The 25,150-nt window shown below is 41.2% G+C and overlaps 1 protein-coding gene, 1 long non-coding RNA gene and 1 pseudogene across 8 annotated transcripts in view; 2 read left to right on the top strand and 1 right to left on the bottom strand.

The window, feature by feature from the left end:
- Positions 1 to 6,155, top strand: part of SEMA6A (semaphorin 6A) — a 221,121-nt gene extending 214,966 nt beyond the window's left edge. For 6 of the 7 annotated variants that reach the window (XM_061624534.1, XM_061624543.1, XM_061624561.1 and 3 more), the window contains one exon: positions 1,988 to 6,154. In XM_061624534.1, the coding sequence (XP_061480518.1) occupies positions 1,988 to 3,174 (1,187 nt within the window). In that variant the 3' untranslated portion in view covers positions 3,175 to 6,154. Of the gene's footprint in view, positions 1 to 1,987 lie in introns of all 7 variants that reach the window. The other variant, XM_061624586.1, reaches the window with a different exon arrangement.
- LOC133383607 (uncharacterized) overlaps positions 1 to 25,150 on the bottom strand; it is a 93,041-nt gene that overhangs the window by 48,583 nt on the left and 19,308 nt on the right. The gene's annotated exons all lie outside the window — the stretch shown is intronic.
- LOC133375696 (5S ribosomal RNA) lies at positions 17,672 to 17,790 on the top strand (annotated as a pseudogene).

Genomic DNA, 25,150 nt, shown 5'->3' with positions numbered 1-25,150 from the left:
CCAGTTTGTGCCATTCCCCCTCTTTGTCAGAGGGGTAGAAATTAAATGAACCACATCTATATACAGTTAGGTTCACACAGAGGACCTTGATTGGAGGCAAACTTTGGCATGAAAAAGAGGAGCTCCTCTACTACTTGACCACACAATTTCAGCACTAACCTTGGTTAAATGTATAACACAGAGCATAAAGTTTTTGCATTGGAGGAGGCTGAGGAGGAATAGTCTTCATATGTATATCATGACCAGAGCTTGGAAAAGTTACTTTTTTGAACTACAACTCCCATCAGCCCCAGCCAGCATGGCCACTGGATTGGGCTCATGGGAGTTGTAATTAAAAAAAAAAACTTTTCCAAGCTCTGATCATGACCTTGATCCAGGTTTGGGTTGTGTGTGCTGCTGTTGCATTCACATTCATATCATTCAGGATAGTCATCTTTAACAAAGTCAATTTCTGTTCAGAGAGAGAAGAGACACTGATGCCTCTCTAACCTCCCCTCACCCCCAAAAAGCCACAGGTGAATGGCTCTGCCAAAGCTGATTTGTATTGTGCACACAATCTCTGATCTAAAAGGTTACCCACCTGTAAAACCGTAATTCCATATGCAGATCATTCTTTCTGTATCATAGTATACTAGTAATATTTATTGAACAAGAGCACTTCAAAATACATATATTCAGTTAGCACCCTACCCCCACACACTATGACATCCAGTTGACATGTTAACAGTTTGGCTCTGAAAAGGTCGCAGGATGGACTTTAAACTATAAGACAATATAAGTTCATGTAGAGCCTGGTGACCTGGGCTTTAATTCAGGAGTCTGATGCACTCTTTGTGAGTTCTGTGCAAACAGGGATATCTCTTCCCCATGAGTAAGGAAATGTTAATATTCCAGACTTTAAAATCGGTATCACAAGCACGGGCTGCTTCTCTTCATAGAAAATCCTTTGTGTCTGCGCACATCTTTGGACCCAAAGGAAGGAGAGTTGGTTTTACCGGAGACAAGGTTATATTATAAAGAGCTCCTCTTTGTAAGATGGCAAAAAAAGAGTTAAGATGGTAAAAATGGGCACATTTTTCTACATTTTCCTTTGTTTCCTCCTCCATTGTCCCCTGCACTCTTTGTTTATAGAGAGTGCAAGCATTGTCTCTTTATATAGTGAACACTGTTACCGATTATAATGCCTTGCTGTACAGCATGCTATACATCTAAAAAAATGAAATTGCTGGAAAAATTATTTATGTATGTATTGAAAGTAGTTCCAGGCTGCATTTCAAGGCCATGCCCTCGCAGATGCATCTTCTCCCTTAATGTTCTGTATGATACTTGATGGGTACATTCAAATCATTTTCTGTATGCTTAAAAGGATTAACTGTGCTAAAAATGGCCAGTTGCTGCAGGGAGATTTCCTAGAAGCTGCAATATACCATAAAATAGTGTGGTTTCTGCAAAAGCAGGAATTAAAGTCTCTGAAAAAAAGATTGACATAACTTGCTGGGAAGAGAGATACATTGGGTTGTGTTTTTTTTCCCTTGACTGCAAAAGACACTTGGAATGGGAATGGGAGTTGGGTTTTTCTTTCTTTTAAAGAAAACCAACTAAAACCTTTACTGCCTAGATTTGATGCAGACAATTACTATAGAGATTTCTCTCCAGAGCTGAAGAACTATATAACTGGTTCTGTAGTCATAAGGCCTTTGGGCTTGTTTCTCAAACAACTCCACATGCCATATGGCAAACCACTTTTAGTATAGGGAAATTTCAAAAATAGTCTCAGTAGCACTTTGGATCCTGACTAATTATTAGATAGTGAAGTAGCACTCCATATTGGGGCAATCCAGGGTCACTATCTATATCAAAGTACCTTTAAGAGTTATTTTCAGAATGCAGGAGTTGCATCCAGTGAATGTCATTAAATGGATTAACTCTGATCATTACAATTTTGTTCTGTGCTTTTCTGCTTACCATTTTATTATATTTGTTTCAGGAGTGATTCGCGAGAGTTATCTCAAAGGGCATGATCAGCTGGTGCCTGTCACCCTCCTGGCCATTGCAGTCATTCTTGCCTTTGTCATGGGGGCTGTCTTCTCGGGGATCATAGTATACTGCATCTGTGACCATCGGCGCAGAGATGTGACGATCGTGCAGAGGAAGGAGAAGGAACTGGCCCAGTCCCGCCGGGGCTCAATGAACAGTGTCACCAAGCTCAGCGGCCTCTTTGGGGACACTCAGTCCAAAGAGCCAAAGCCTGAAGCTATCCTAACTCCCCTGATGCACAACGGCAAACTCGCTACACCGGGCAGCACTGCCAAGATCCTCATCAAAGCCGACCAACATCATCTGGACTTGGCTGCTCTTCCAACTCCAGAGTCCACTCCAACGCTTCAGCAGAAAAGGAAGCCTAGCCGTGGCAGCAGGGACTGGGAGAGAAATCAGAACCTCATCAATGCCTGCACAAAAGAGATTCCTCCTATGGCATCACCTGTAATCCCCACAGACCTGCCTCTCAGGGCTTCTCCCAGCCACATCCCCAGTGTTGTAGTCCTGCCTATTTCTCAGCAAGGCTATCAACATGAATATGTTGACCAGCCAAAACTGAGTGACATGGCACAGATGGCTATGGAGGACCAAAATGCCACCCTTGAGTACAAAACCATAAAGGAGCATCTCAGCGGCAAAAGCCCCAATCATGGGGTGAACCTGGTGGAAAACCTGGATAGCATGCCACCAAAAGTACCCCAAAGGGAAGCCTCCCTAGGGCCCCCTGGCTCCTCTCTCACTCAGAGCGGTCTGGGCAAGCGACTGGAAATGCATTCTTCTGCTTATAACGTGGACTACAAGAGAAACTATGCTACGAACTCACTTACGAGAAATCAGACATCAACTCTCAAAAGAAATAATACAAATTCTTCTAATTCTTCCCACCTCTCGAGAAATCAGAGCTTTGGCAGGGGAGACAATCCCCCTCCTGCCCCACAAAGAGTGGACTCTATACAGGTCCATGCTGCTCAGGGTCAGACCGTGACTGTATCTAGGCAGCCCAGTCTCACCACGTACAACTCTCTGACAAGATCAGGGTTGAAACGCACACCATCATTAAAACCAGATGTACCCCCCAAGCCCTCTTTTCCCCCTCTTTCAACATCCATGAAGCCTAATGATGCATGTACATAATCACCGTGGGGTGGGGGGGAACAGCAGGTGACCAGATTATGCCCTTAAAAGCCAGTGTTCGGCAACCGCAGTGCTCATTTCAACCAACCAGGAAGCTGCCTAAGCCTGAGGATGCATTGCTGTCTGGGAAAAGTGGAATATTTTTTTAAAAACCAATCGGGTCATGCAATACATGGTTTGCAACTGCAGGACCCACCCCCACAATGCAACATCTCTTTACATAAAAGACTAACCACAAACATTGAGCCAAAAGCACACACACATGTGAATGATGACTGTGATACTTCACTTTCAACTGCACAGTGCATCCCAGAACTGGGAACTGAGTGCTTTGAAGACAAAAGGAATGGGGAAAAGGACAACCCAAAAGGGGGGGGGGGAGGAAGGAAGCAATTCATTGATTAAGCTAACTAACTGAACTGTGGCAGATATTTACTTTGTGCAGGTACTGTGAAATGCCCATCAGTGTTACAACCATTTGGTTATAGCAGATTGCCATGTTGGGCAACAACTCTGTCATAGGTTTCTGCTACTCTTCTCTTTTAGTGAATAACATGTGACTGTTAACGCAAGTAACTCCTATTATTTATTGTTCATCCTTTTGTCTTTTTTATTATTCCTAAGGAAATTACTTCTGCATATCGTCATATGAACAGCTGTCTCCAGAAGGAAAAGCAAAAATACATTGAAAATGATGCCTATTTAACGTGAAACCCATTAACTGGAGTAATTAAAACTCTTTATTTTTCCAATAAATTCACTGAGTTAAATAAGTTGAAGGTGGAATTCTGAACTTTGTGTTTGGGCTCTCTGATCTCTTTCTGGAAAACAAAAAAACAGGGAGTATTTATTTAAAAACAAAGAAAGAAAAATCACCCCATCCCCTGAAGGTTCTCATCTTCCTACAATAACTTCCTGCAGCTCTGAGAGCTGCACACCTCTGCCCCATTGCTGTGAACATGGTTTTGTCAGTAGCTCATCATTTCTGTGAAGGCACCAGCTTGTTCTCTGCCATCTCATTTCACCCTTGCATGTGAGATAGCAAACAAAAATCCACAAATATCATGAACTCATCCATACGCTGGCTTCTGCAATGCATATAGCTTATGGTCTTACTGCACCAGGGAAGGAGGGGTGTTGTTTGTGTATGGAAATCTGTGAATACCCTATTTTCTTCCACATGTAAATTTGTGCCTTACACCCTCAGTTATGTATATTTGTGAGCTATAGTATGTGCAACCTTGCCCATCTCCTTAGAATAAATCAGATATTTATTTATCTCCATCCTCAGTTACTTCCTTGGAGAATTGGAGGATGTGCACAGTTCAAAGAAGAATGATGTAGTTACTGTAATAGCAACACTGTTCTTATGGCTCATAAGAAGACGGCAGTAACAATACACATTGCTTCAGTTTGACTTTCTCATTTTGGTTCTCAAACTACCCTTGGGCTATGCTGGCAGTATCAACGCTGCATTGCGGGCAGCGTTTCCTTCTACCTGAATATTTTCATATCATTTCTGCATAGTGATATAGTCTTATTCATAACCAGCAACAATGTCATTAAAAGAACTGTCATCAAGTCTGGTATGTCCACTGGAGACAAGCACTATGTGCAATTGGCTGTCTGGCAAAAATAACAGCAACAAAGCCAAGGCACACAAGCGTCGTGCATGCTCAGCACATGAAATGAAGAGGAAATGAATATAAAGCAGGCTGGTTCCTGCCAGTTCCCAATAACTGCTACAGTAACACAAACCCAGAAGGATGCTGCATAACCCTTTTTTAAAAGAAGGGGGGAAATCCAATTTCAATTTAATTTTTTCTCATTTGTGGGGTGGGAAATGTGTGGGTGCATGGAGTGTGTGTGTGTATGTATGTTTTGACAATTTCTTAGTTGTTCATGCACAAGCATTGATTCTGTTTTTAATAAGTGCCCTGGGCTCCTGCTGGGAGGAAGGGTGGGATATAAATAAAACAATAAATAAATAAAATAACTGTCAACATGCTGTAGCAAAAATTGGGGTGGGGTGGGTATGTTTTATATTGTCTGGATAGAATGTTTGGGAGGGAGGGTATTGTTTTGGTTTGGATTTCCTTGGAGGGTCTTTTTTTTTTTTTTTTAAGGTTTTTATACTTGATCTGGATTTTTTTTTTTTTGGCTGGATTTGGGGAGAAGGGGCATTTTGTTTTTGAATGATCAAAAAAAGAAAGGAAACTTTTCAAGTCGGTTATCACGTAGGTGGATGTTTAGAAACTCTGAATGATCAAAACCAAAGTGTGTAACAAGGGTGCTTGCAAATTCTCTGCTTTCATCTCTGCCTCCTTAACTAAATTGTTTTGTTCACCATTAGTGGACTATGCATACTGAAGTCAAAGCAATGTTTCCCCTAGGGATTTTGTTTTGTTTTCTCATTTCTTCCTAAGCTGCAGGTTGTGAGGGATTCATCAGAAAAGAAAAGGGGCAATGCAGTCTTTTCCTCCGAAGCTCAACCCTCTGGAGCTCCAAAAGGCACAGTGTCCCCTCCCTACATCTTAACAAAACATTCTGTCATAATGTAGAAATTAATAATCACTGCAACTTGTACAACCTTTGTAATATACACCTTGACAATGACTGGGGTGACCTTGAGATGCCCATTTTGTACTTGAGTGTCATTTCTGTTGAGATCCTTCCCTTTATCCTCACCCCCCCACTCGACTCCTCTTCCCCACCCTTTGCGGGTCTTAGACCTACGTGTGCCTTTGCTTTCCACCCTTGCTATACACTGGTAGACGCAACAAATTCAGACTCTCATTTGTTGTAATGTTGTAAAATATTGTGATGTCACCAAACTTCCCTTCATCTCCACATCCCCTTAACATCTGATTCACAATTTAATGTATGTTGTTTAAAAAAAAAAAAGGAAAGCAAAAAAAAGATTTTAAAAATAGAAAAAGAAAAAAAATAGCAAGGTAAGAAAAAAGTCTCTTGATGACATAAAGTAATAAAACCAGACTGTTCTATCTCATTTTTGTCTCCTGATTATTCTTTCTTGATTAGCACTAAACAGGACACTGAAGAACACTGCTGATTTTTAAAAAGCGGATATCAATAATAATTGGTGGCTTTCTCCGATGCAGAAGAATAGCTTATAGAAAAATCCCCAGGCTTCCTGCACAAGGCAAAAAGTGGATAGAATTGCTTGCCAAGGTAACTTCACAAGTCATGGCATTGCACTGGTATCAGGCCACTGCACCATATGATGGCTGGACTGATTAGACAAGCAGAATGACAAGAACAGGGAGGGTCATGATGGCATTAAGCACAATCCTGGCTATGACACGAATTATCACCTTTTCCACCCTTCAGACAAATATATATTCACAAATAGGCAGAAAAACCTTTGTAGTTTAAGAATGTACCTATAGCCAACAGATATTTCTACCAAACTTTAAAAAGCAGGGAAATTGGGCAGCTATAGTGAATCGACCAGGGGAGCAGAAGACTGTGCAGGTTTATTATAGGAAATATGGTAAGTGGAGTGAGTGAGAAGGGGGAGTACATGGGCTGTAGAATGCTGGATGATGATTGGCTGTGTGTTTGAATGTCTGAAGGTATAAATGAGAGGATGACAGTTGAGTAGGGGTGGTTGCTGGACGGTGGGGGTTGGACAGGGTGGTTGTGGACAGGGAGGTTGATGTGGAGAGTAAGAGGTGGCTGTTGAGAGATTAGATTAGGAGTTCTGAGGCATATATTAAGAATTAAGAACATAAGAGAATCATATATGAAACCATACACTTGTCAACAAAATCTATAAGTAATCTTGTTATTCCTAGTTAGCAATAAATATTTTCTTGGTTTACTTAAAGCCTGATTCCTTAGCTGGAGTGTACAGACCAGGGGGGGAAGGCAGGGTAACCAAGGCTGAAGAAGAAATTGTATCTAATGGTGGCAGCGGTAAAGGAGGCGATATTGTATCAGCATTCAGTACCACAGAGCAACCCAGAGCTGTGAGCTTCATAGGCAAGAGGCTTCAGGGGGGTTGGGAATTACCTAAACACACAGACACAAGGTATCAAAATAGCCAGGAAGAGACTAAGGCACAGTCTAGAGGCTATACTGGATACACAGAGTGTTGGGTAGTGTGGCCTGGCAGGGGGATCTTTTGAGATCTGTGCTAGAGCGGAGAGAGGTAAAAGTAAACACGACGATCCTGACTGCTGGCAGCCACAAGTGAGAGCATCACAGCTGGTGCCAGGAGAAGGATGTCACAAAGACCTGACCTCCTTTCTGAAATATTGTACTGCCCTACAAATTTGTAAAAATGCAAACATAATTTGGGTTGGTTTTTCCACAGTCCAATCCACTTCCTGTGTAGCTTGGATGAAATTGGTAACATGTGCCTCTGAGCATATGGGGAGTGGTGGCAACACTTGCAATCAGCCCAAATAACAGAAATAAGACCTGTGCTATGCTGATCTTGTTTTAGCAGGGAGGAAGCAACATTATTAAGAAAGTTGATATGATTCAGATAATCAGTTTAAATATGCTTGATTTATATGTTTGATAGTGAAGTTTCCTAGAGTAAATTATTTTCTTTTGCTTCTGTTTCTGTGAATGTGTGTAGTACGACAACACATTGCATAATTTACACTAAAAAAAACTCCAGAACAATTATGGAATAACTGCACTGACTGTTCTGCAGAATAGTCTCCAGTGGACATGAGGAGCATCTCAGTTTGCACAAGATAAAACAGTGGGAGGTGAAATATATTCTAGCAAATTTCTAGGTGTTCTATGTTTTTAATTGACCATGCCCATCCTTTCTTAAGTGGAGTGGTTTAAGCATAGCAGGCTGAAAACATGCATCTCGGGCAGGCCAAGTTTGTTTTTCCCAGCAGCTAGATTTATTGCTTAAGTAGCAACATACTATAATCAGTCTAATTTTACATCAAAGTGCAGTTTCAGATTCAACTGTTAATGCACCCAAAATAGAAATAGAGCATAACCTCCAGTTTGAAACACAAAAGGCAGTCTTCACCATCAAATAATATTGACCAATAAAAAGGCTTTGAAATTAATAAAAATACATTTCACACAAATTTTTAGGATGAATAATGAGAGAAATATAATTTACTAGGTTAGATTCTCTGTAGAAACAGTAGTAACACAGGAAAGAAGCAAAGTAAGAAAAACAACAAACAACAAAAATGTAATTCTTCATCTTTGGAGATGCAGTCCTGATTGCAAGTGTTGCCACCACTCACCATATTCTCAGAGGCACATGTTACCAATTTCTTAAACCACAAAGTTTTTTTTGCCTATTAGTGAATTTCTCTGCTTTTTAATCCGGGAGATAAGAAATGCGATCCTGTGCAAGTTTGCTGAGGATGGATTGATCATTTGCATGCTTATTGAGTTCAACGGGATTTGCTCCCCTGCAGTCATGCTTCAGATAGGTGAAATTCACCATGGGGGGGGGAGAAGAAGAGTGGCAGAGGGGAGGAGGAGGGCAGGTCTGATCATTTGCATGCTTTTTGAGTTCAGTGGGACTTACTCCTGTGCAATCATGCTTGGGATAGATGAAATTACCATGAAGGGAAGAGGAAAGGGGGGAAGGAGGTCTGGAGTGGTCATGGGAGGGAAAATGCAGGTTTGATCATTTACATACTGAGTTCAGTGGGATTTCCTCCTGTGCAATTATGCTTGGGATAGGTGAAACTGACCTGGGGGAGGGGCAGGGAGGGGGAAAGAAGGAGAGAGGGTAGAGGAAAGGAGATTGGGTGGGTGGGCACTGGGCAAAGTCCCTTAACAAAAGGAAAACACTGTTAACAGTATCATTATTTGGGGGGGTTATCCCCACCTTTTCTACAGCAAACATGAATAGTCTCCCACCCAAATTTAAACCAAAGCTGTCCCTGGCTACATCCACACCAGACATTCCACTAGGAAGTGTAATTTGTGAAGGGTGCTGAGAGTTGTTAGTGACCTGTATCACAGGATAATTTTGAAGATCCGATAAGATTCTAAAGTGCTTTGACTATGACACATGCTATAGAAATGATTAATAAAAGGAACTCAACCTCTAATTTAACAGTCTTAGCAACTACCAATTTCAGCTTGCATTTACTTATTCACACACACACCATCCATAACCTGCATGTCCATTGACTTCATCATCTTACATTTCTGGCCAGCTTTATAGAAAATAAACTTCTAAACTCTATCTTATAGTCACATGAGACACTAAAACAACCTTGCATTTCAGCACTGGCATGGTAACCAAAAGTATTAAGGATCTGCATTCAGAAGATTACATGGAAGTCTGTGCAGGTGAGTAAGTGAGCTGGTAAAGGGGGGATGAAGAGCTCTGCTCCTCCTCTGAACCCAGCACAGAAACCAAGCAGACTTCAAGAGGAAGCAGAGAATCCCTCTTCTCTGTGATCAATATAGAAATGCAGCACGCTCCAGCAGGAGACACTGAACTCTGTCCATCCTCTGCCAGCCCCCAGCAGCCTAACAAAAAGCTTTGCAGGCTAGTCACTTCTGTGGGCTAATTGGCAAGGCGGGACTAAAAGTAGGTCATTGTATACATGTGATGTCAAGGCGGAACATTTAACATCAGAGCCTCAGAATTTTTCACAGGGATAAGAAAAATGTATCAAAACTTGCACATCATTAGACTGATTTTTATATTTTAGTTGCCAAAAAAAAAGCGCCCATTAAAAAGCACCCATAAATTAGCTATGGCAAAATTATCTCCATGAATACACAAAATAACTTCTTAGTGCTTCACATTTTTAGAAAAAATACCACTTAAGGAAAACATACCTTTACTCTTTTTAAATGTTCATTCTAATGGCCTTATCCAAAGACCCATTGGAGTACTCATGTACACACACAGCAATGAGAAAGTTTGCATGGAGGCATACAACTTTCTAGATTATCTACAGGGGGGAAGGAAAACCTGTCACCCTCCAGATGTTGTTCGACTACAACTCCCATTGTTGACCACTGGCCATGCTGGCTAGGGTTGATGGGAGATGGAGTCCACCAACATCTAGAAGACCAAAGTTCCCTATCCCTGATACTGTATCAACATTTCATATGAATACACAGCCATTTTCTGCACTAGCTGTACCTGTGCATTTTCAGTGGCAGTTCTGCCCAGAGAGAGTGTGTGTGTGCTAAGAATGGAAAGATCTGTCAGTTTCATTTCTCCTGGTTTCTCATTTTTCCAGTCTTAAATTCAGTTCTCCATATTTCTGCAACAATTTGCTATTTTTTTAAAAGAAAATCCTCATGAAAATTCTCCAGCATTTTAATGCTATTTTCTCCTAATAAACCCATTTTTGTAGGCAGTTTTAACTAATGTACACATTTTTGCAAGCAATTTTTCATGATATAATGCATTTTCATGTTATTTTCACTCATATATTTTTTTGCACACTTTCCCCTAACATAATGATTTTTTTTAAAAAGCATTGTTTGGCTGGCAAAGTGCATTTCAAAATTTGAATAAGTGCAAATTCAAAGGATGGCTGTGTTTTAGTTCTCATATTGTTTCAGAAAGTGCTAATATGATAGATTTGGCTTGAAATGTGAACTGAATTGAAATTATCATCCATCCCTAATATCCTGAAGAAAAATAAAGTGGCATTCAGTTAGGAAAAAGCTATTTAGTTCACCTTGATCTGAAACAATTGTATTCTTTGTCCACCGTCTTGCTCCATGTGTACTGAGTTCACTTATATCAGTGACACAGGGTACTTCTGTGTTGGCCCAATCTTGGATCAAATTTGTGATGGGAAATTGCCTATAGAGACCTCTACTGATACAACTCATTGATGGCCTGCAATAGAACTGAATAGTGGTTTCAGACATATACTTACCAGACTATGGTCCACAGTTTTGGGAGCACCATACACTACAAAAACCAGTGTGGAATGGTAAGTGTACTCAATATTTTGCTGAGTACCTTTTCCCCGCTGATATTCATAACCACCACCGATCAACTTATGTTCCTTTTATGGAACCACCTGCAAAGTTTCATAAATTTAAAATTGAAAGACTTAAATGTTATGGTTCCAGAGTGCTGCTTAACTATCTCCACAGATAGTTGTCTTCTGTATTATAATTGTTACATTTAAGCTTCCAAATTTGTACAGGATTAATTTGTCTTCTTTTGTGTCATATTATCTTTAGCATCCCTCTAGCTCTTTCCATCTGTAACCTTTAGGTATTAAAGAAAAAACAGTAGGCTAGATCACAGATGGTCAATTTGGGAAAGGACTTCAAACACCATTGCTCTCCTGCGGAGTCATGCATAAGCAGAAAAACCTGCATTGAGGTCCTTATGTAGCCCTCTCAACATAAGAATGGATGTGCAGTTTTACTAAAGGCACATTTTGATTGCCTTTTATGTGAGTACTTAAAGCTGGCAACTGTGTAGCACTTTGATTTCACAAGTCACGTGAGATGCAAGCATACCTATTATTCAAGGGGTACATTAATTTTGATTGCCCTCTCATGGCCAAATTCACCTTTAATATCCACTATCACATAGCAGTCTTAACATTTGTAGTAGCTGTGTCATTTGTTCATCTGGACTTTAGATTAATTTCTCTAGACGCTTTAGAACAAGCAGGACTTTCAGATGCTCTCTGTTTACCAAACACAGTGTCCCCTTTGTAATAGACGACAAGGAAAGCCAAATATTTGCTCTCACAAAGAGTTTCTGAGCTCTTTCAGAAGTGGGATGATGTCTTTTGTTTCAGGAAGAAAGTGTCCCCCCCCAAAAAAAGGTGGTTAAACAGTTTCAGTTGTTGCTCAGAATACAATTCAGAAGTGATGACAGTGAAACCAATGTCACTGAAAATACTAACTCAGTAATGACACGAAAACCTGCCTCACATAATACCAAATTACATGTCAGGAAGACATTCATTTTGTTGTGCATACATACTGTGAAGTCATGCAACTGCTCCAATGCTATATCATGAATACCTATTGCAGTGCAATTATGAGGAAATAAGAACGTAAGAAGAGCCTGTTGAATCAGGCCAATGGCCCATCTAGTCCAGCATTCTGTTTTCATAGTGGCCAGTAGGATGCCTATGGGAAGCATCGCATGAGTTGTATTTGCTGTGAAGTAGCTGTAGCTGGTAAGCGATGAGCCAACCCAAAACGTTCCTGCTAGAGCTAGTAGGAAAGGGGGACGCCAATTGCTGAGAATCACAAGTGAAAAGAGTGCTACTGTGCTCAGGTCATGCTTGTGATCTTCCCATAGGCATCTGGTTGGCCGCTATGAGAACAGGATGCTGGACTAGATTGGCCTTTGGCTCTTATGCTCTTATGACTCCTTTGAGTGGGCAAGGCTGTGGAAGTACACATAGAGACTGTTTATAAAGCTGATTCATATGGGGAGAGGACTCCAGCTAAATTTTCTGCAGGCTGGGGCTGATAGGAGACGGTAAAGTAACCTCTATCACAGATGTTATTCCTCTTTGGCTTTTGGGATAGATTAGCGCAGAGGAAAGCCAAATTGCTCTCACACCCACTAATTATTTTTTTAAACACACAAAGCATCCTACCCACAGACTTCCCTGGGTCCCAGTTCTAAGCAACACAGAATGGACAGGCTCTAGCATATTAGGGCAGCTGCTAGTGCCAGTAGCAGGGCCTACATCCTGGGCCCCCTTTATCAGGCAGCTGGGTCTGTGATAGGGTTGCCAGGTCTCCGGTTTTTGCCCAGAGACTCCAGTTTCTGAGGGTCCTCTCTAGGTCTATGGGTGAGTCACCTTACTCTCCAGACTCTTAGCTTTCATTTTTTAAAACAAAATAAGTTTCTAGGTGGTCTGGTTCCAGAGATATACACCAAAATGTCAAAAAAAACCCCACAACTTCTGTTAAAAGTTGGCTGCTCTAATCCCCGCCTTTTCAGGTTTTTAGCCAATAAATGAAGTCAGGGTTGTGAATGACCTCCAGGAAGTTGAGTGAGTGTATATGTTATACTTTTCTATTATGCTTTTAATCTATTTTTAACTCATTGTTGGTTTTATTATTTTGAATGTTTTCAAACACCTGTCTAACTGTTTTTGCCAATAATGTTATTGTTTTAATTCCTTTTTGAGGGGTTTTTTTTCACAATAAAGCTGTATATAAATGTTGCAAATAAAACACATAAATCCATTTTGGAGTCACTGTGCCCCTTCGTTATCTTTCCTGTTATAGGAATAAAGGAATCTGCCTTATACTGACTCAGGCTGTTTGATACCATCTAGCTCAGTATTGATGACATAGACTAGCATTGGCTCTCCAGGATTCCAGCAATCATCTTTTCCAAGGATTGGATTTTGGACTTTTACATGCAACACATGTGCCTTACCACTGAGCTACAGCCCTTCCCCTGTTTAAAAAAGTATATTTTAACATTGTTCCTTTCAATTCAGTAGTGAATGCACAGCATATATAGGGCAGATCCACAACATTCATTTAAATCACATTCAAAACACATTTGAAGCACATGAAGCCCACCACAGAATCATGGGAACTGTAGTTTCTTAAGGGTGGTGGGAACTATAACTGTGGGGGGAAACTACACTTCCCAGGAATTCATGTGCTTTAAATACAAGTTGAATGTGCTTTAAATGTATTGTGTGGATCTGCATTACTTCATAAACTTTGTCTGCAGATACATTATTTTAATAAATTTTTAAAATGGAAATCAGCTACAAAGTTTACTGAGTGACCATGGGCTACTCACCATCTCTAACCTTATCTACCTCTCAGAGTGAAAACAACAGAGGGGGACCATGACCGCCCTAAGGAAGAAGGTCACACTTAAAATGTAGAGGAAATAATAATGTACAACCATAGTGTGAAATCAGATAGATATCAGTACATAGTATGAAGAAATATTTATATCAGCATGACTGTCAAATATGTTTATTTAACTACCTGTAAAGATATTTATAGTGCAATCCTATGCATGTTTACTCAGAAGTAATGTATTCAATGGAGCTTACTCAAACAGGGAAGGACTAGACAGAACTGCAACCTCAAGTGATAAGGAACTTATCTGAAAACATTATCTGCAGAAGGCATTGCTGTTGTCTATTTATTTATTAGGTTTGTTAGTCACCCATCTGGCTGGTTGTCCAGTCACTCTGAGAGACGTACAGAAAAAGCATACAAATACATTAAAACAGTAACATCTCAATGAGAATAATAAAAACCTAACCCTCCCCAAAGGCCTCCCTAAAAAGCAAGGTCTTCAAGGCCCGGCGGAAGTTCATCATAGCAGGGGCATGGCAGAGATCATTTGGGAGGGAATTCCACAAAGTGGGGGCCACAATTGAAAAGGCTGTCTCCCTAGTCCTCACCAGTCTAGCTGTTTTAATTGGTGGGAGAGAAGGCCTTTTGAGGCTGATCTTGTTGAGCGGCATTCCTGATAAGGCTGAAGGCATCCCTCAGATAGAATGGGCTGAAACCATGTAGGGTTTTAAAAGTCAGAACCAATACATTGAAATGGGTCCGGTAAACAACTGGCAACCAGTGCAACTCCTTTAATACTGGAGTGATGCGATCTCACCAGCGGCTGCCCTTAATTAGGCGAGCCGCCACATTCTGTACCAGTTGTAACCTCTGGACCATTTTCCTGGGTAACCCCACGTAGAGCGCATTACAATAGTCTAGGCAAGAGGAGACAAGGGAATGTACTACCGATGGGAGCAGATGGTTAGGAAGGTATGGGCGCAGCCTCCATATCAGATGGATTTGATACAGCACCGAGACCTGAGCCTCCATGGACAGCTGGGAGTCAAGAATGACCCCCAGGCTGAGGACCTGGTCTTTCAGGGGCAACCGAACCCCATTGAGCACAAGGTCAACATCATCCAACCTTCTTTTGTCAGCCTCTTCCTTCCCATCCAGTCACTCACTGATTCCAGGCAATTGGACAGGGTTTCTATAGTCAACCTCGGTGAAGATTTAAATGAAAGATAAAGCTGCGTGTCATCTGCATATTGGTGACACCGCAGCCCAAATCTTCTGATGATAGCCCCCAGCGGCTTTAAATAGATGTTAAACAGCATCGGGGCAAGAATAGAGCCCTGTGGCACCCCACAAGTGAGAGGCCAAGGGTCCGACATCTCATCCCCGAATGCCACTCTCTGGTGCCTGCCAGAGAGGAAAGAATGGAACCACTGCAATACAGTGCCCCCTATACCTAACCCCTCCAGGCAGTCCAGAAGGATATCATGATCAACTGTGTCAAAGGCTGCTGAGAGATCAAGGAAGACAAGGAAGGTGCATTCGCCCCTATCCAACGCCCTCCTCATATCATCCGCCAAGGTGACCAAGGCCATTTTGGTCCCATGTCCAGGTCTAAAGCCTGATTGAAATAGATCTAAATAAGCCATTTCCTCCAAATGCGCTTGTAACTGCTTCACCACCACCCACTCAACTGCCTTGCCCAGGAATGGCAGATTCGAGACTGTGCGAAAGTTGTTCAAATCAATGGGATCCAAAGAGGGCTTTTTAAAAATTGGTTTAATTACTACCTCCTTGGGGGCTGAAGGCATTACTCCCTCTTTCAGGGACATATTTACCACTGCCTTGATCCCCTCGCCCAGTCTATCCTTGCAGCTCATAATGAGCCACGACAGGCAGGGATCCAGTGAGCAAGTGGTTGGTTTTAAGGTTGAAAGCATCTTGTCCACCTCATTAGAAAGAAGAAGCTGGAACTGATCCCACATCACTAGGGCACCATTGGCCATATCTTGTTCGCTCACTGCGATTGTATTACATGGAATGGCATTCTTAATAGTATCGATTTTATCCGCAAAGTGCCAGAGACTGGCATTTATCCTGCAAATGGTGGCTAGGAAATCCCAGTAAGTGGAGGTACAAATGGGGAAGCAGAAGAACATGCATGGTGAAATATAAAGCATTTTCCCTCATATTAAAATCTGGGATGATATTGTGACGCCCTTCCCTGGCTCTCCCTGTCAGGTTCCTACCTGCTCGTGGCTACTGCCTTTCACTAGGCACCACCAGGGACTCCACCAGTCCGGACTGTCCTTTTTTATGGTTTCTCTCTCCGCTCTAGCACAGATCTCAATAGATCCCCCTGCTAGGCAGCACCACCAGTCACGTTCTACAACCAATGTTCCCAGAGACCTTGCCTGAGTCTCTCTATCCAGTTATATTCATGACTGCGTGCCTATGCTGTTCCCAACCCCCTTGTATCAATGCAGATAACTCATAACTCGGGGTTGCTCTGGATACTTATAATGTTATCTTCTCCTCTTCACCGCTGCCACCATTTGTTACTGTTTCCCTTCAGCCTTGGTTATTACCTTACCCTCCCTTCTGGTCTGTGAAACCCCAGCCAAGGATCAGGCCTTCGGTAAACCAAAATAGTATTTATTAAATAACATTAATAACAAGATAACTTTGATAATGATCTACAAGCTTATGGTTTCATCTATTACTATGATATTTGACTTATTACTAATCCGAACTCCACCTCCCTCTTTCTCCACACTCACCTGACATACACCAACTCACACCCACCTCCAAACTCCACCAAAACAACCCACTAATGTCCACCCAGATGCAACTGTCATCCTTCCATTTATACTCTCAACCATCCAAACACTCAGCCAATCATCCAGCATTCTACTGCTCATTTACTCCCCCCTCCTCTTTCATTCCACTTACCACATATCTTCTATACAAACAGCACTTACCATATAATACAGGAACATCACAGATATCAACACAAGGAATGAATTATTCCACAACAGCACTATGTTGAGTTAATTCTTCAGGTTTGGATAGGTGGGGAGAAAGAGCTTGCAGGAGGAAAGCAATGGCACTTGCACTTTTTAATCAATGCAATAGTGTTAAGATTCATTGTACATGATATCATGATATCCTCATTTAGAATGTCATTTTGAAACACGAAACCACATTGCAAACCAGCATACATTTGCGTAATATATTATGCTATCAACAGGCCAAGCCTACTTAAAAAAAAATAAAAAGGAATCCTAGTTCACTGGATTTCTTTCCGGAACCTTTGCAATTATGGGCATTTACTCAAGTAATCATCAGATATGGCAACATGGAACGGGTCACAATCAGTTAAGGCATTTCTTGTCAGCTAGGCATTAATTTGGGAATCCAGCAAATTTCAGCATAAGAAAATGAGAGATGAACAAAAGAAAAGGTAGCTTGGTTCATTTTATTCCAGAAGGCAGCTATGCTAACTTGCTGCGGCAAAAACAATAGGGTCTTATGGCACTTTAAAGATTTATTGTGGCATAACCTTTCATAGACCACTTTGTCAGATACGGGAAGCATTATCCTCATTTGGCAAATATATATTATTAGAAGAACTTCAAAGGAAGGCTCCAGCATAAACATTTATCAGCAAATGTGATTCTATTCATTTAAGTCTTAATCATAAGAGAATCACAGATTTCTTACCCAGTAAAGAGGTTATATTGCCTATGGCCATACTACCCTGAAAACGCCCAATCTCGTCTGATCTCAGAAGCTAAGCAGGGTCAGGCCTGGTTAGTACTTGGATGGGAGACTGCCTGGGAATACCGAGTGCTGTAGGCTTAGAGGAAGGCAATGGTTGAGTACCTCTTACCATGAAAACCCTTTGAATATATCAAAAAAAGATTCATAGGGTCGCCATAAGTAATAATCGACTTGAAGGCATATAACAGCAGCAGCAAAGAGGTTATGTTGGCCCAGCAAAACTAGGAAAATTGTATTATCACCGTTTACTGCTATTCTGAAATATCACAGTTCTTACATGCATTTGAACTTTGCACAAAAATGTCACAGACTTACCAAGCAGCTTACATTTATGGCCTTTTGGTCCCAGATGTTACCATTTTCTCTGTACCTATATCTACCAACTGAAAGTAGTAGAGTGGGGTCTAGCTTATGATACAATAAATCTGTTAAATCTTTAAGTGCTACCACTTTTTTGTTCTTTTGGATCTTGACAGGGAACCCAGAAGAAAGATGTCACCAAAGGATGTTAGAATTTAAAATGGAACAATAGAATTACATTTCCTTCTCTTGCCAAAATATGCCATTAGAATGTGACTCATAGGAAGCTGCCGTACACAGAGTCAGACCATTGGTCCATCTAGCTCAGTATTGAGTACACTGACTGGCAGTGGCTCTCCAGGGTTTCAGGCAGGAGTCTCTGCGAGCCCTACCTGGAGATGCCAGGGATTGAACTTGGGACCTTCTACATGCAAGGCAGATGTTCTACCAGTGAGCTACAACCCTTTTCCTATATACCCTATATATAATGTTAGGCAAGGAAATTGATATGGAACATACCAATATTGAATGCTTGCATATTTTGAGTCATTTTTTCTGCTTTCAAAGACAAAGAACAGTATAGTTTTAACAATCCCATTTCCTTAAAAAAGCAAATGTAAAACTACTGAACATCAATTTATCCAGCTATTTGAGAGGAGGAAAGTCTTGGATTCTGCTTTAGCACCTGTCTCACTTTGTTGCCCATGTCAGTCTTGTTTATTTTGGGAGAAGCTTGGATTTCTCCTGGTGGAAACAAGGTCCTTACTTTCCCAATAGGAATAAAGGTCTGCCGTTGGGGGTGGGAATATATACATCTAGATATATATATTTCTTAATACATCATAATTTAAGAAGGGGTGAAGCTAGAAATTCCAACATATTAATTTCACAGAAAGCTGCAGCCATTGTTTAAGAACTAGTTACCTGCTTTTCCAACTAAGCTGCATTTTCAATAATTAGGACCCAAACCCTTCCCCAACTACAATTAAAAGCACAGTGGGTAGAGGAATTTGCCCAACACAATTTCCACTACGTATGCAAGAACATAAATGTGTTACTGCAGAGTTCCCAGCAATTTCAATAGATCAAGAGAGGTCCCCAGTGGATTGTGCCCACTGTGTTTTATAAAACGTTATATGCATCATCCTACTGAGCTTGTCTGCTAAGATCATTAATCTGTTTCCTTGTTGTGTGTTTTTAATGAAGATACCACTATTTCCAGACAAATACTAAAGCCATGGTCACATGCTTTGCACAGAAAAAGAATTAAAGTGTTAGACTTCTCTTTATGAATAGAAATAGGTGAATAGTCATCTGCCCTTCTGACTTTGTAATTTATACAGTGTAAGTCAGTAGGGAAGGACTATAATTGGAGTTAAAGTAAGAGAGGTGAAAATTGCTAGGTAGCACAGCCATCTGCATCTCTCTTTAATTAGGCAAGTTCATTACCAATATGCAAGCTTCAGTTAGCCATACTTTATCCACCAGTCAAAGAAGATTGTCCTGCATGTATGTAATGATTGGTAAGAGGGATAAACTTCTCAACAACCAGCTGAAAGTTAATATTGTCCAGAGAGCAGAAACACAATATGATTTACTGTGATCATTGTTTCATCCACTTAGTGTTTCATGACAAACTCTATTAAGCAGAACAGACCCACTGTTAATTCAATTAGATGAGAAGGTTCTTTTGCGGGCCGAGATGCATTTGGGAGTCCCAACATCAGTGTGGAAAACATGGCTGGCAACTTTAAACCAGAACAATGAAACATAAATACTAAAAGGAGAAAATCAATAATGCTCGCTCCTTAGCTAGAGACCATCAGAATTAAAACTGAAGCCTGAAACAGAAGTAAAATATAATTCACTAATAGGCAAAAAAAAAACTTTCAGTTTAAGAATGTACCTATAGCTAACAGATATTTCTATCAAATTTAAAAAGCAAGGAAATTGGGCAGCTATAGTGAATGCATCAGGGGAGCAGGAGACCTGACCTCCTCTCTGAGATATTGAACTGCCCTACAACTTTGTAAAACTGCACACACAATTTTGGTCTTTCACAGTCCAATCCACTTCCTGTGTAGCTTGGAAAAAATTCTTAGCATGTGCCTCTGAGCATATGGTGAGTGGTGGTATCTCCAAAGACCAGAGGGACAGCAACCCTGGACTTAATCCTCAGTGGGGACCGGGACCTGGTGCGAGATGTAAGTGTTGTCGAACCGATTGGGAGCAGTGACCACAGTGCTATTAAACATACATGTAAATGGCCAATTGCCAAGAAAATCCAACATGGTCACATTTGACTTCAAAAGAGGAAACTTCACAAAAATGAGGGGATTGGTAAAAAGAAAGCTGAAAAACAAAGTCCAGAGGGTCACATCACTCGAAAATGCTTGGAAGTTGTTTAAAAACACTATATTAGAAGCTCAACTGGAGTGCATACCGCAGATCAGAAAAGGTACCACCAGGGCCAAGAAGATGCCAGCATGGTTAACGAGCAAAGTTAAGGAAGCTCTTAGAGGCAAAAAGTCTTCCTTCAGAAAATGGAAGTCTTGTCCGAATGAAGAAAATAAAAAGGAGCACAAACTCTGGCAAAAGAAATGCGAGAAGACAATAAGGGATGCTAAAAATGAATTTGAGGAGCACATTGCTAAGAACATAAAAACCAACAACAAAAACTTCTATAAATACATTCAAAGCAGGAGACCATCTAGGGAGGCGATTGGACCCTTGGATGATAAGGGAGTCAAAGGTGTACTAAAGAACGATCAGGAGATTGCAGAGAAGCTAAATGAATTTTTTGCATCTGTCTTCACAGTGGAAGATATAGGGCAGATTCCTGAACCTGAACTAACATTTGCAGGAAGGGATTCTGAGGAACTGAGACAAACAGCGGTAATGAGAGAGGAAGTTCTAGGCTTAATGGACAATATAAAAACTGTCAAATCACCGGGCCCGGATGGCATCCACCTGAGAGTTCTCAAAGAACTCAAAGGTGAAATTGCTGATCTGCTAACTAAAATATGTAACTTGTCCCTCAGGTCCTCCTCCGTACCTGAGGACTGGAAAGTGGCAAATGTAACACCAATCTTCAAAAAGGGATCCAGGGGGGATCCCGGAAATTACAGGCCAGTTAGCTTAACTTCTGTCCCTGGACAACAGGTAGAAAGTATTATTAAAACTAGATTAACTAAGCACATAGAAGAACAAGCCTTGCTGAAGCAGAGCCAGCATGGCTTGTGCAAGGGAAAGTCCTGTCTCAGTAACCTATTAGAATTCTTTGAGAGTGTCAACAAGCATATAGATAGAGGTGATCCAGTGGACATAGTGTACTTAGACTTTCAAAAAGCGTTTCACAAGGTACCTCACCAAAGACTTCTGAGGAAGCTTAGCAGTCATGGAATAAGAGGAGAGGTCCTCTTGTGGATAAGGAATTGGTTAAGAAGCAGAAAGCAGAGAGTAGGAATCAACGGACAGTTCTCCCAATGGAGGGCTGTAGAAAGTGGAGTCCCTCAAGGATCGGTATTGGGACCTGTACTTTTCAACTTGTTCATTAATGACCTAGAATTAGGAGTGAGCAGTGAAGTGGCCAAGTTTGCTGACGACACTAAATTGTTCAGGGTTGTTAAAACAAAAAGGGACTGCGAAGAGCTCCAAAAAGACCTCTCCAAACTGAGTGAATGGGTGGGAAAATGGCAAATGCAATTCAATATAAACAAGTGTAAAATTATGCATATTGGAGCAAAAAATCTGAATTTCACATATACGCTCACGGGGTCTGAACTGGCGGTGACTGACCAGGAGAGAGACCTTGGGGTTGTAGTGGACAGCACGATGAAAATGTCGACCCAGTGTGCGGCAGCTGTGAAAAAGGAAAATTCCATGCTAGCGATAATTAGGAAAGGTATTGAAAATAAAACAGCCAATATCATCATGCCGTTGTATAAATCTATGGTGCGGCCGCATTTGGAATACTGTGTACAGTTCTGGTCGCCTCATCTCAAAAAGGATATTATAGAGTTGGAAAAGGTTCAGAAGAGGGCAACCAGAATGATCAAGGGGATGGAGCTACTCCCTTATGAGGAAAGGTTGCAGCATTTGGGGCTTTTTAGTTTAGAGAAAAGGTGAGTCAGAGGAGACATGATAGAAGTGTATAAAATTATGCATAGCATTGAGAAAGTGGATAGAGAAAAGTTCTTCTCCCTCTCTCATAATACTAGAACTCGTGGACATTCAAAGAAACTGAATGTTGGAAGATTCAGGACAGACAAAAGGAAGTACTTCTTTACTCAGCGCATAGTTAAACTATGGAATTTGCTCCCACATGATGCAGTAATGGCCACCAGCTTGGATGGCTTTAAAAGAAGATTAGACAAATTCATGGAGGACAGGGCTATCAATGGCTACTAGCCGTGATGGCTGTGCTGTGCCACCCTAGTCAGAGGCAATATGTTTCTGAAAACCAGTTGCCGGAAGCCTCAGGAGGGGAGAGTGTTCTTCCACTCAGGTCCTGCTTGCGGGCTTCCCCCGGGCACCTGGTTGGCCACTGTGACAACAGGATGCTGGACTAGATGGGCCACTGGCCTGATCCAGCAGGCTCTTCTTATGTTCTTATGTTCTAATTACATGTTTGTATGTTCATTGGTGTTGTTCTTACTTTGCTTCTTTCCTATGTTACTACTGTTTCTACAGAGAATCTAACCTAGAAAATTATATTTCTCTCAATATTCATCCTAGAAATCTGTGTCTAATTTATTTTTATTAATTTCAAAGCCTTTTTATTGGTCAATGTCATATGATGGTGAAGACAGCCTTTTGTGTTTCAAACTGGAGGTTATGTTCCTGTTCTGTTTTGGGTGCATTAACAGTTGAATCTGAAACTGCAGTTTGATGTAAAATCAGTCTGATTACAATATGTTACTACAAGCAATGATTCTACTTGTTGGAAAAAACAAGTTTGGCCTGCCCAAGATGCATGTTTTCAGCCTACTATGCTTAAAGCACTCCACTTAAGGAAAGGTGGACATAGTCGATTAAAAACATATAGCACGGCTGGAATTTTGCTAGAATATATTTCACCTCCCACTGTTTTATCTTGTGTATGACACTCCTCATGTCCATTGGAGACTATCCTGCAGAACAGTCAGTGCCATTATTGTACAATTGTTTTTGGAGTTTTTTTAGTGTAAACTATGCAAGGTATTGCTGTACTTCACATATTCACAGAAACAGAAGAAAAAGAAATGTTTTCCTATAGGAAACTTCACTAAAATTGCAAAGTAAATCACACATATTTAAAGTGTCTTAATATTGTTGCTTTCTCCCTGCTAAAACAAGATCAGCATAGCACAGGTCTTGTTTCTGTTATTTGGGCTGACTGCAGGTGTTGCCACCACTCACCGTCTGGCTCAGAGGTATATGTTACCAAATTCGTCCAAGCTGCACAAAAAGTGGATTGGACTGTGAAAGACAAGCCCAAATTATGTTTGCATTTTGACAAATTTGTAGGGCAGAGAGGAAGTCAGGTCTCCTGCTCCCCTGGTGCATTCACTATAGCTGCCCAATTTCCCTACTTTTTAAAGTTTGATAGAAATATCTGTTGGGTATGTTCTTAAACTACAATGTTTTTTTTTCCTATTAGTGAATTTCTCTGCTTTTTAATCCAGGATGTAAGAAATGGGATCCTGTGCAAATTTGCTGAGAATGTATTGATCATTTGCATGCTTATTGAGGTCAATAGGATTTACTCCCCTGTAATGCTTAGGATAGGTGAAACTGACCATGGGGGATGGGGACGAAGAGGAGGAAGGGCGGAGGGGAGGAGGGGGATGGAAGCAGGCAGGGGGGGAGTGGAGGAGGTGGGTAGGTTTGATCTTTTGCATACTTAGTGAATTCAATGGGATTTACTCCTGTGCAATCATGCTTAGGATAGGTGACGCTGACCTGGGGGAGGGGCAAAGATGGGGAAACAGGGAGGAAAGGGGAGGGGGAGGGGAAGGGGAGGAGATAGGGTGGGTGGGCACTGGGCAGAGGGAAAGCCCCTTTCTTTTCCAAAAGGAAAACATTGTGAACAGTATCATTTTTCAGGGTTTCCCCCACCTTTTTATTCTACAGCAGGTACATGTAGCCTCCCACCTGAATTTAAACCAAAGCTGTCCCTGGCCACATCCACACCAGACCTTTAGTCCCCTTTAGGTAGTCATGGCTTCCCCCAAAGAATCCTGGGAAGTGTAGCTTGTGAAGGATGCTAAGAGTTGCTAGGAGATGCCCTATTCCCCTCACAGAGCCACAATTCCCAGAAGAGTGGCTGACTGTTAAACCACTCTGGCCACTGGAACTCTGTCAGGCTGCTCTCAGCACCCTTCACAAACCACATTTCCCAGGAAACTTTGGGGGAAGGCATGACTATCTAAAGTGAAATAAAGGTCTGGTGTGGGTATGGCTCCTTGATTAGCCAAACCAAGCAGCTGTGAATATGGCTTTTAGAACACTGACAGTTGGTTCTTAATGAGCATGCCTGGGCTTATCATTGACTTCAATGCTAAATTTTTTTTTTAACTTTTAAACTGCAGAAGATGAAGGTCAGAGTATGGGGCAAGGTCAGTAATAGGATTGCAGGTACTTTGTGGACATGGCTGATTTTTAATGAATTTCAACAAATTATGAGAACACTGACAGAAAAAAGTCCAAAACGGGTCTGGAATTTTTTTCTCTCTTTTCAAACTTTGAACTCTCGATTCTCTCTGACTGTTTTGTGTATTGCCATGAACATTTAGAGGGTTGTTAAGCAAGCATCTCTGCGTTCAGGACTATAAGTTTTGTAAGGGTTTGTTTTGAAATGAGCTTAATGGAAGCATCAGAATGGCATGGGGGTATTTTCAATTTAACATTGCGGAATGCAAAAACTCCATGCTGGATATAATATATAGCCACTCTCATGGCTATATAATAAAGATTACCATAGTGGGCAATTGTAACAAGTGGAAAGAATCTGTAGTATCTCTAATACCAAAAGGCCATTTTCCATTGCAGCAATATGCAGTATGTGATCTTAGACTTTTCCTACAATCTTCACTGTGAAAGGAACTAATAGGTGTGCAGCCAGAATGTTGATTTCTGAGTAAAAAGCCTGCATCCA

Source organism: Rhineura floridana, chromosome 1 (assembly GCF_030035675.1).
Source record: "Rhineura floridana isolate rRhiFlo1 chromosome 1, rRhiFlo1.hap2, whole genome shotgun sequence".
NCBI classification, from domain to species: domain Eukaryota; kingdom Metazoa; phylum Chordata; class Lepidosauria; order Squamata; family Rhineuridae; genus Rhineura; species Rhineura floridana.
This window is presented reverse-complemented; position numbering and strand designations above follow the sequence as displayed.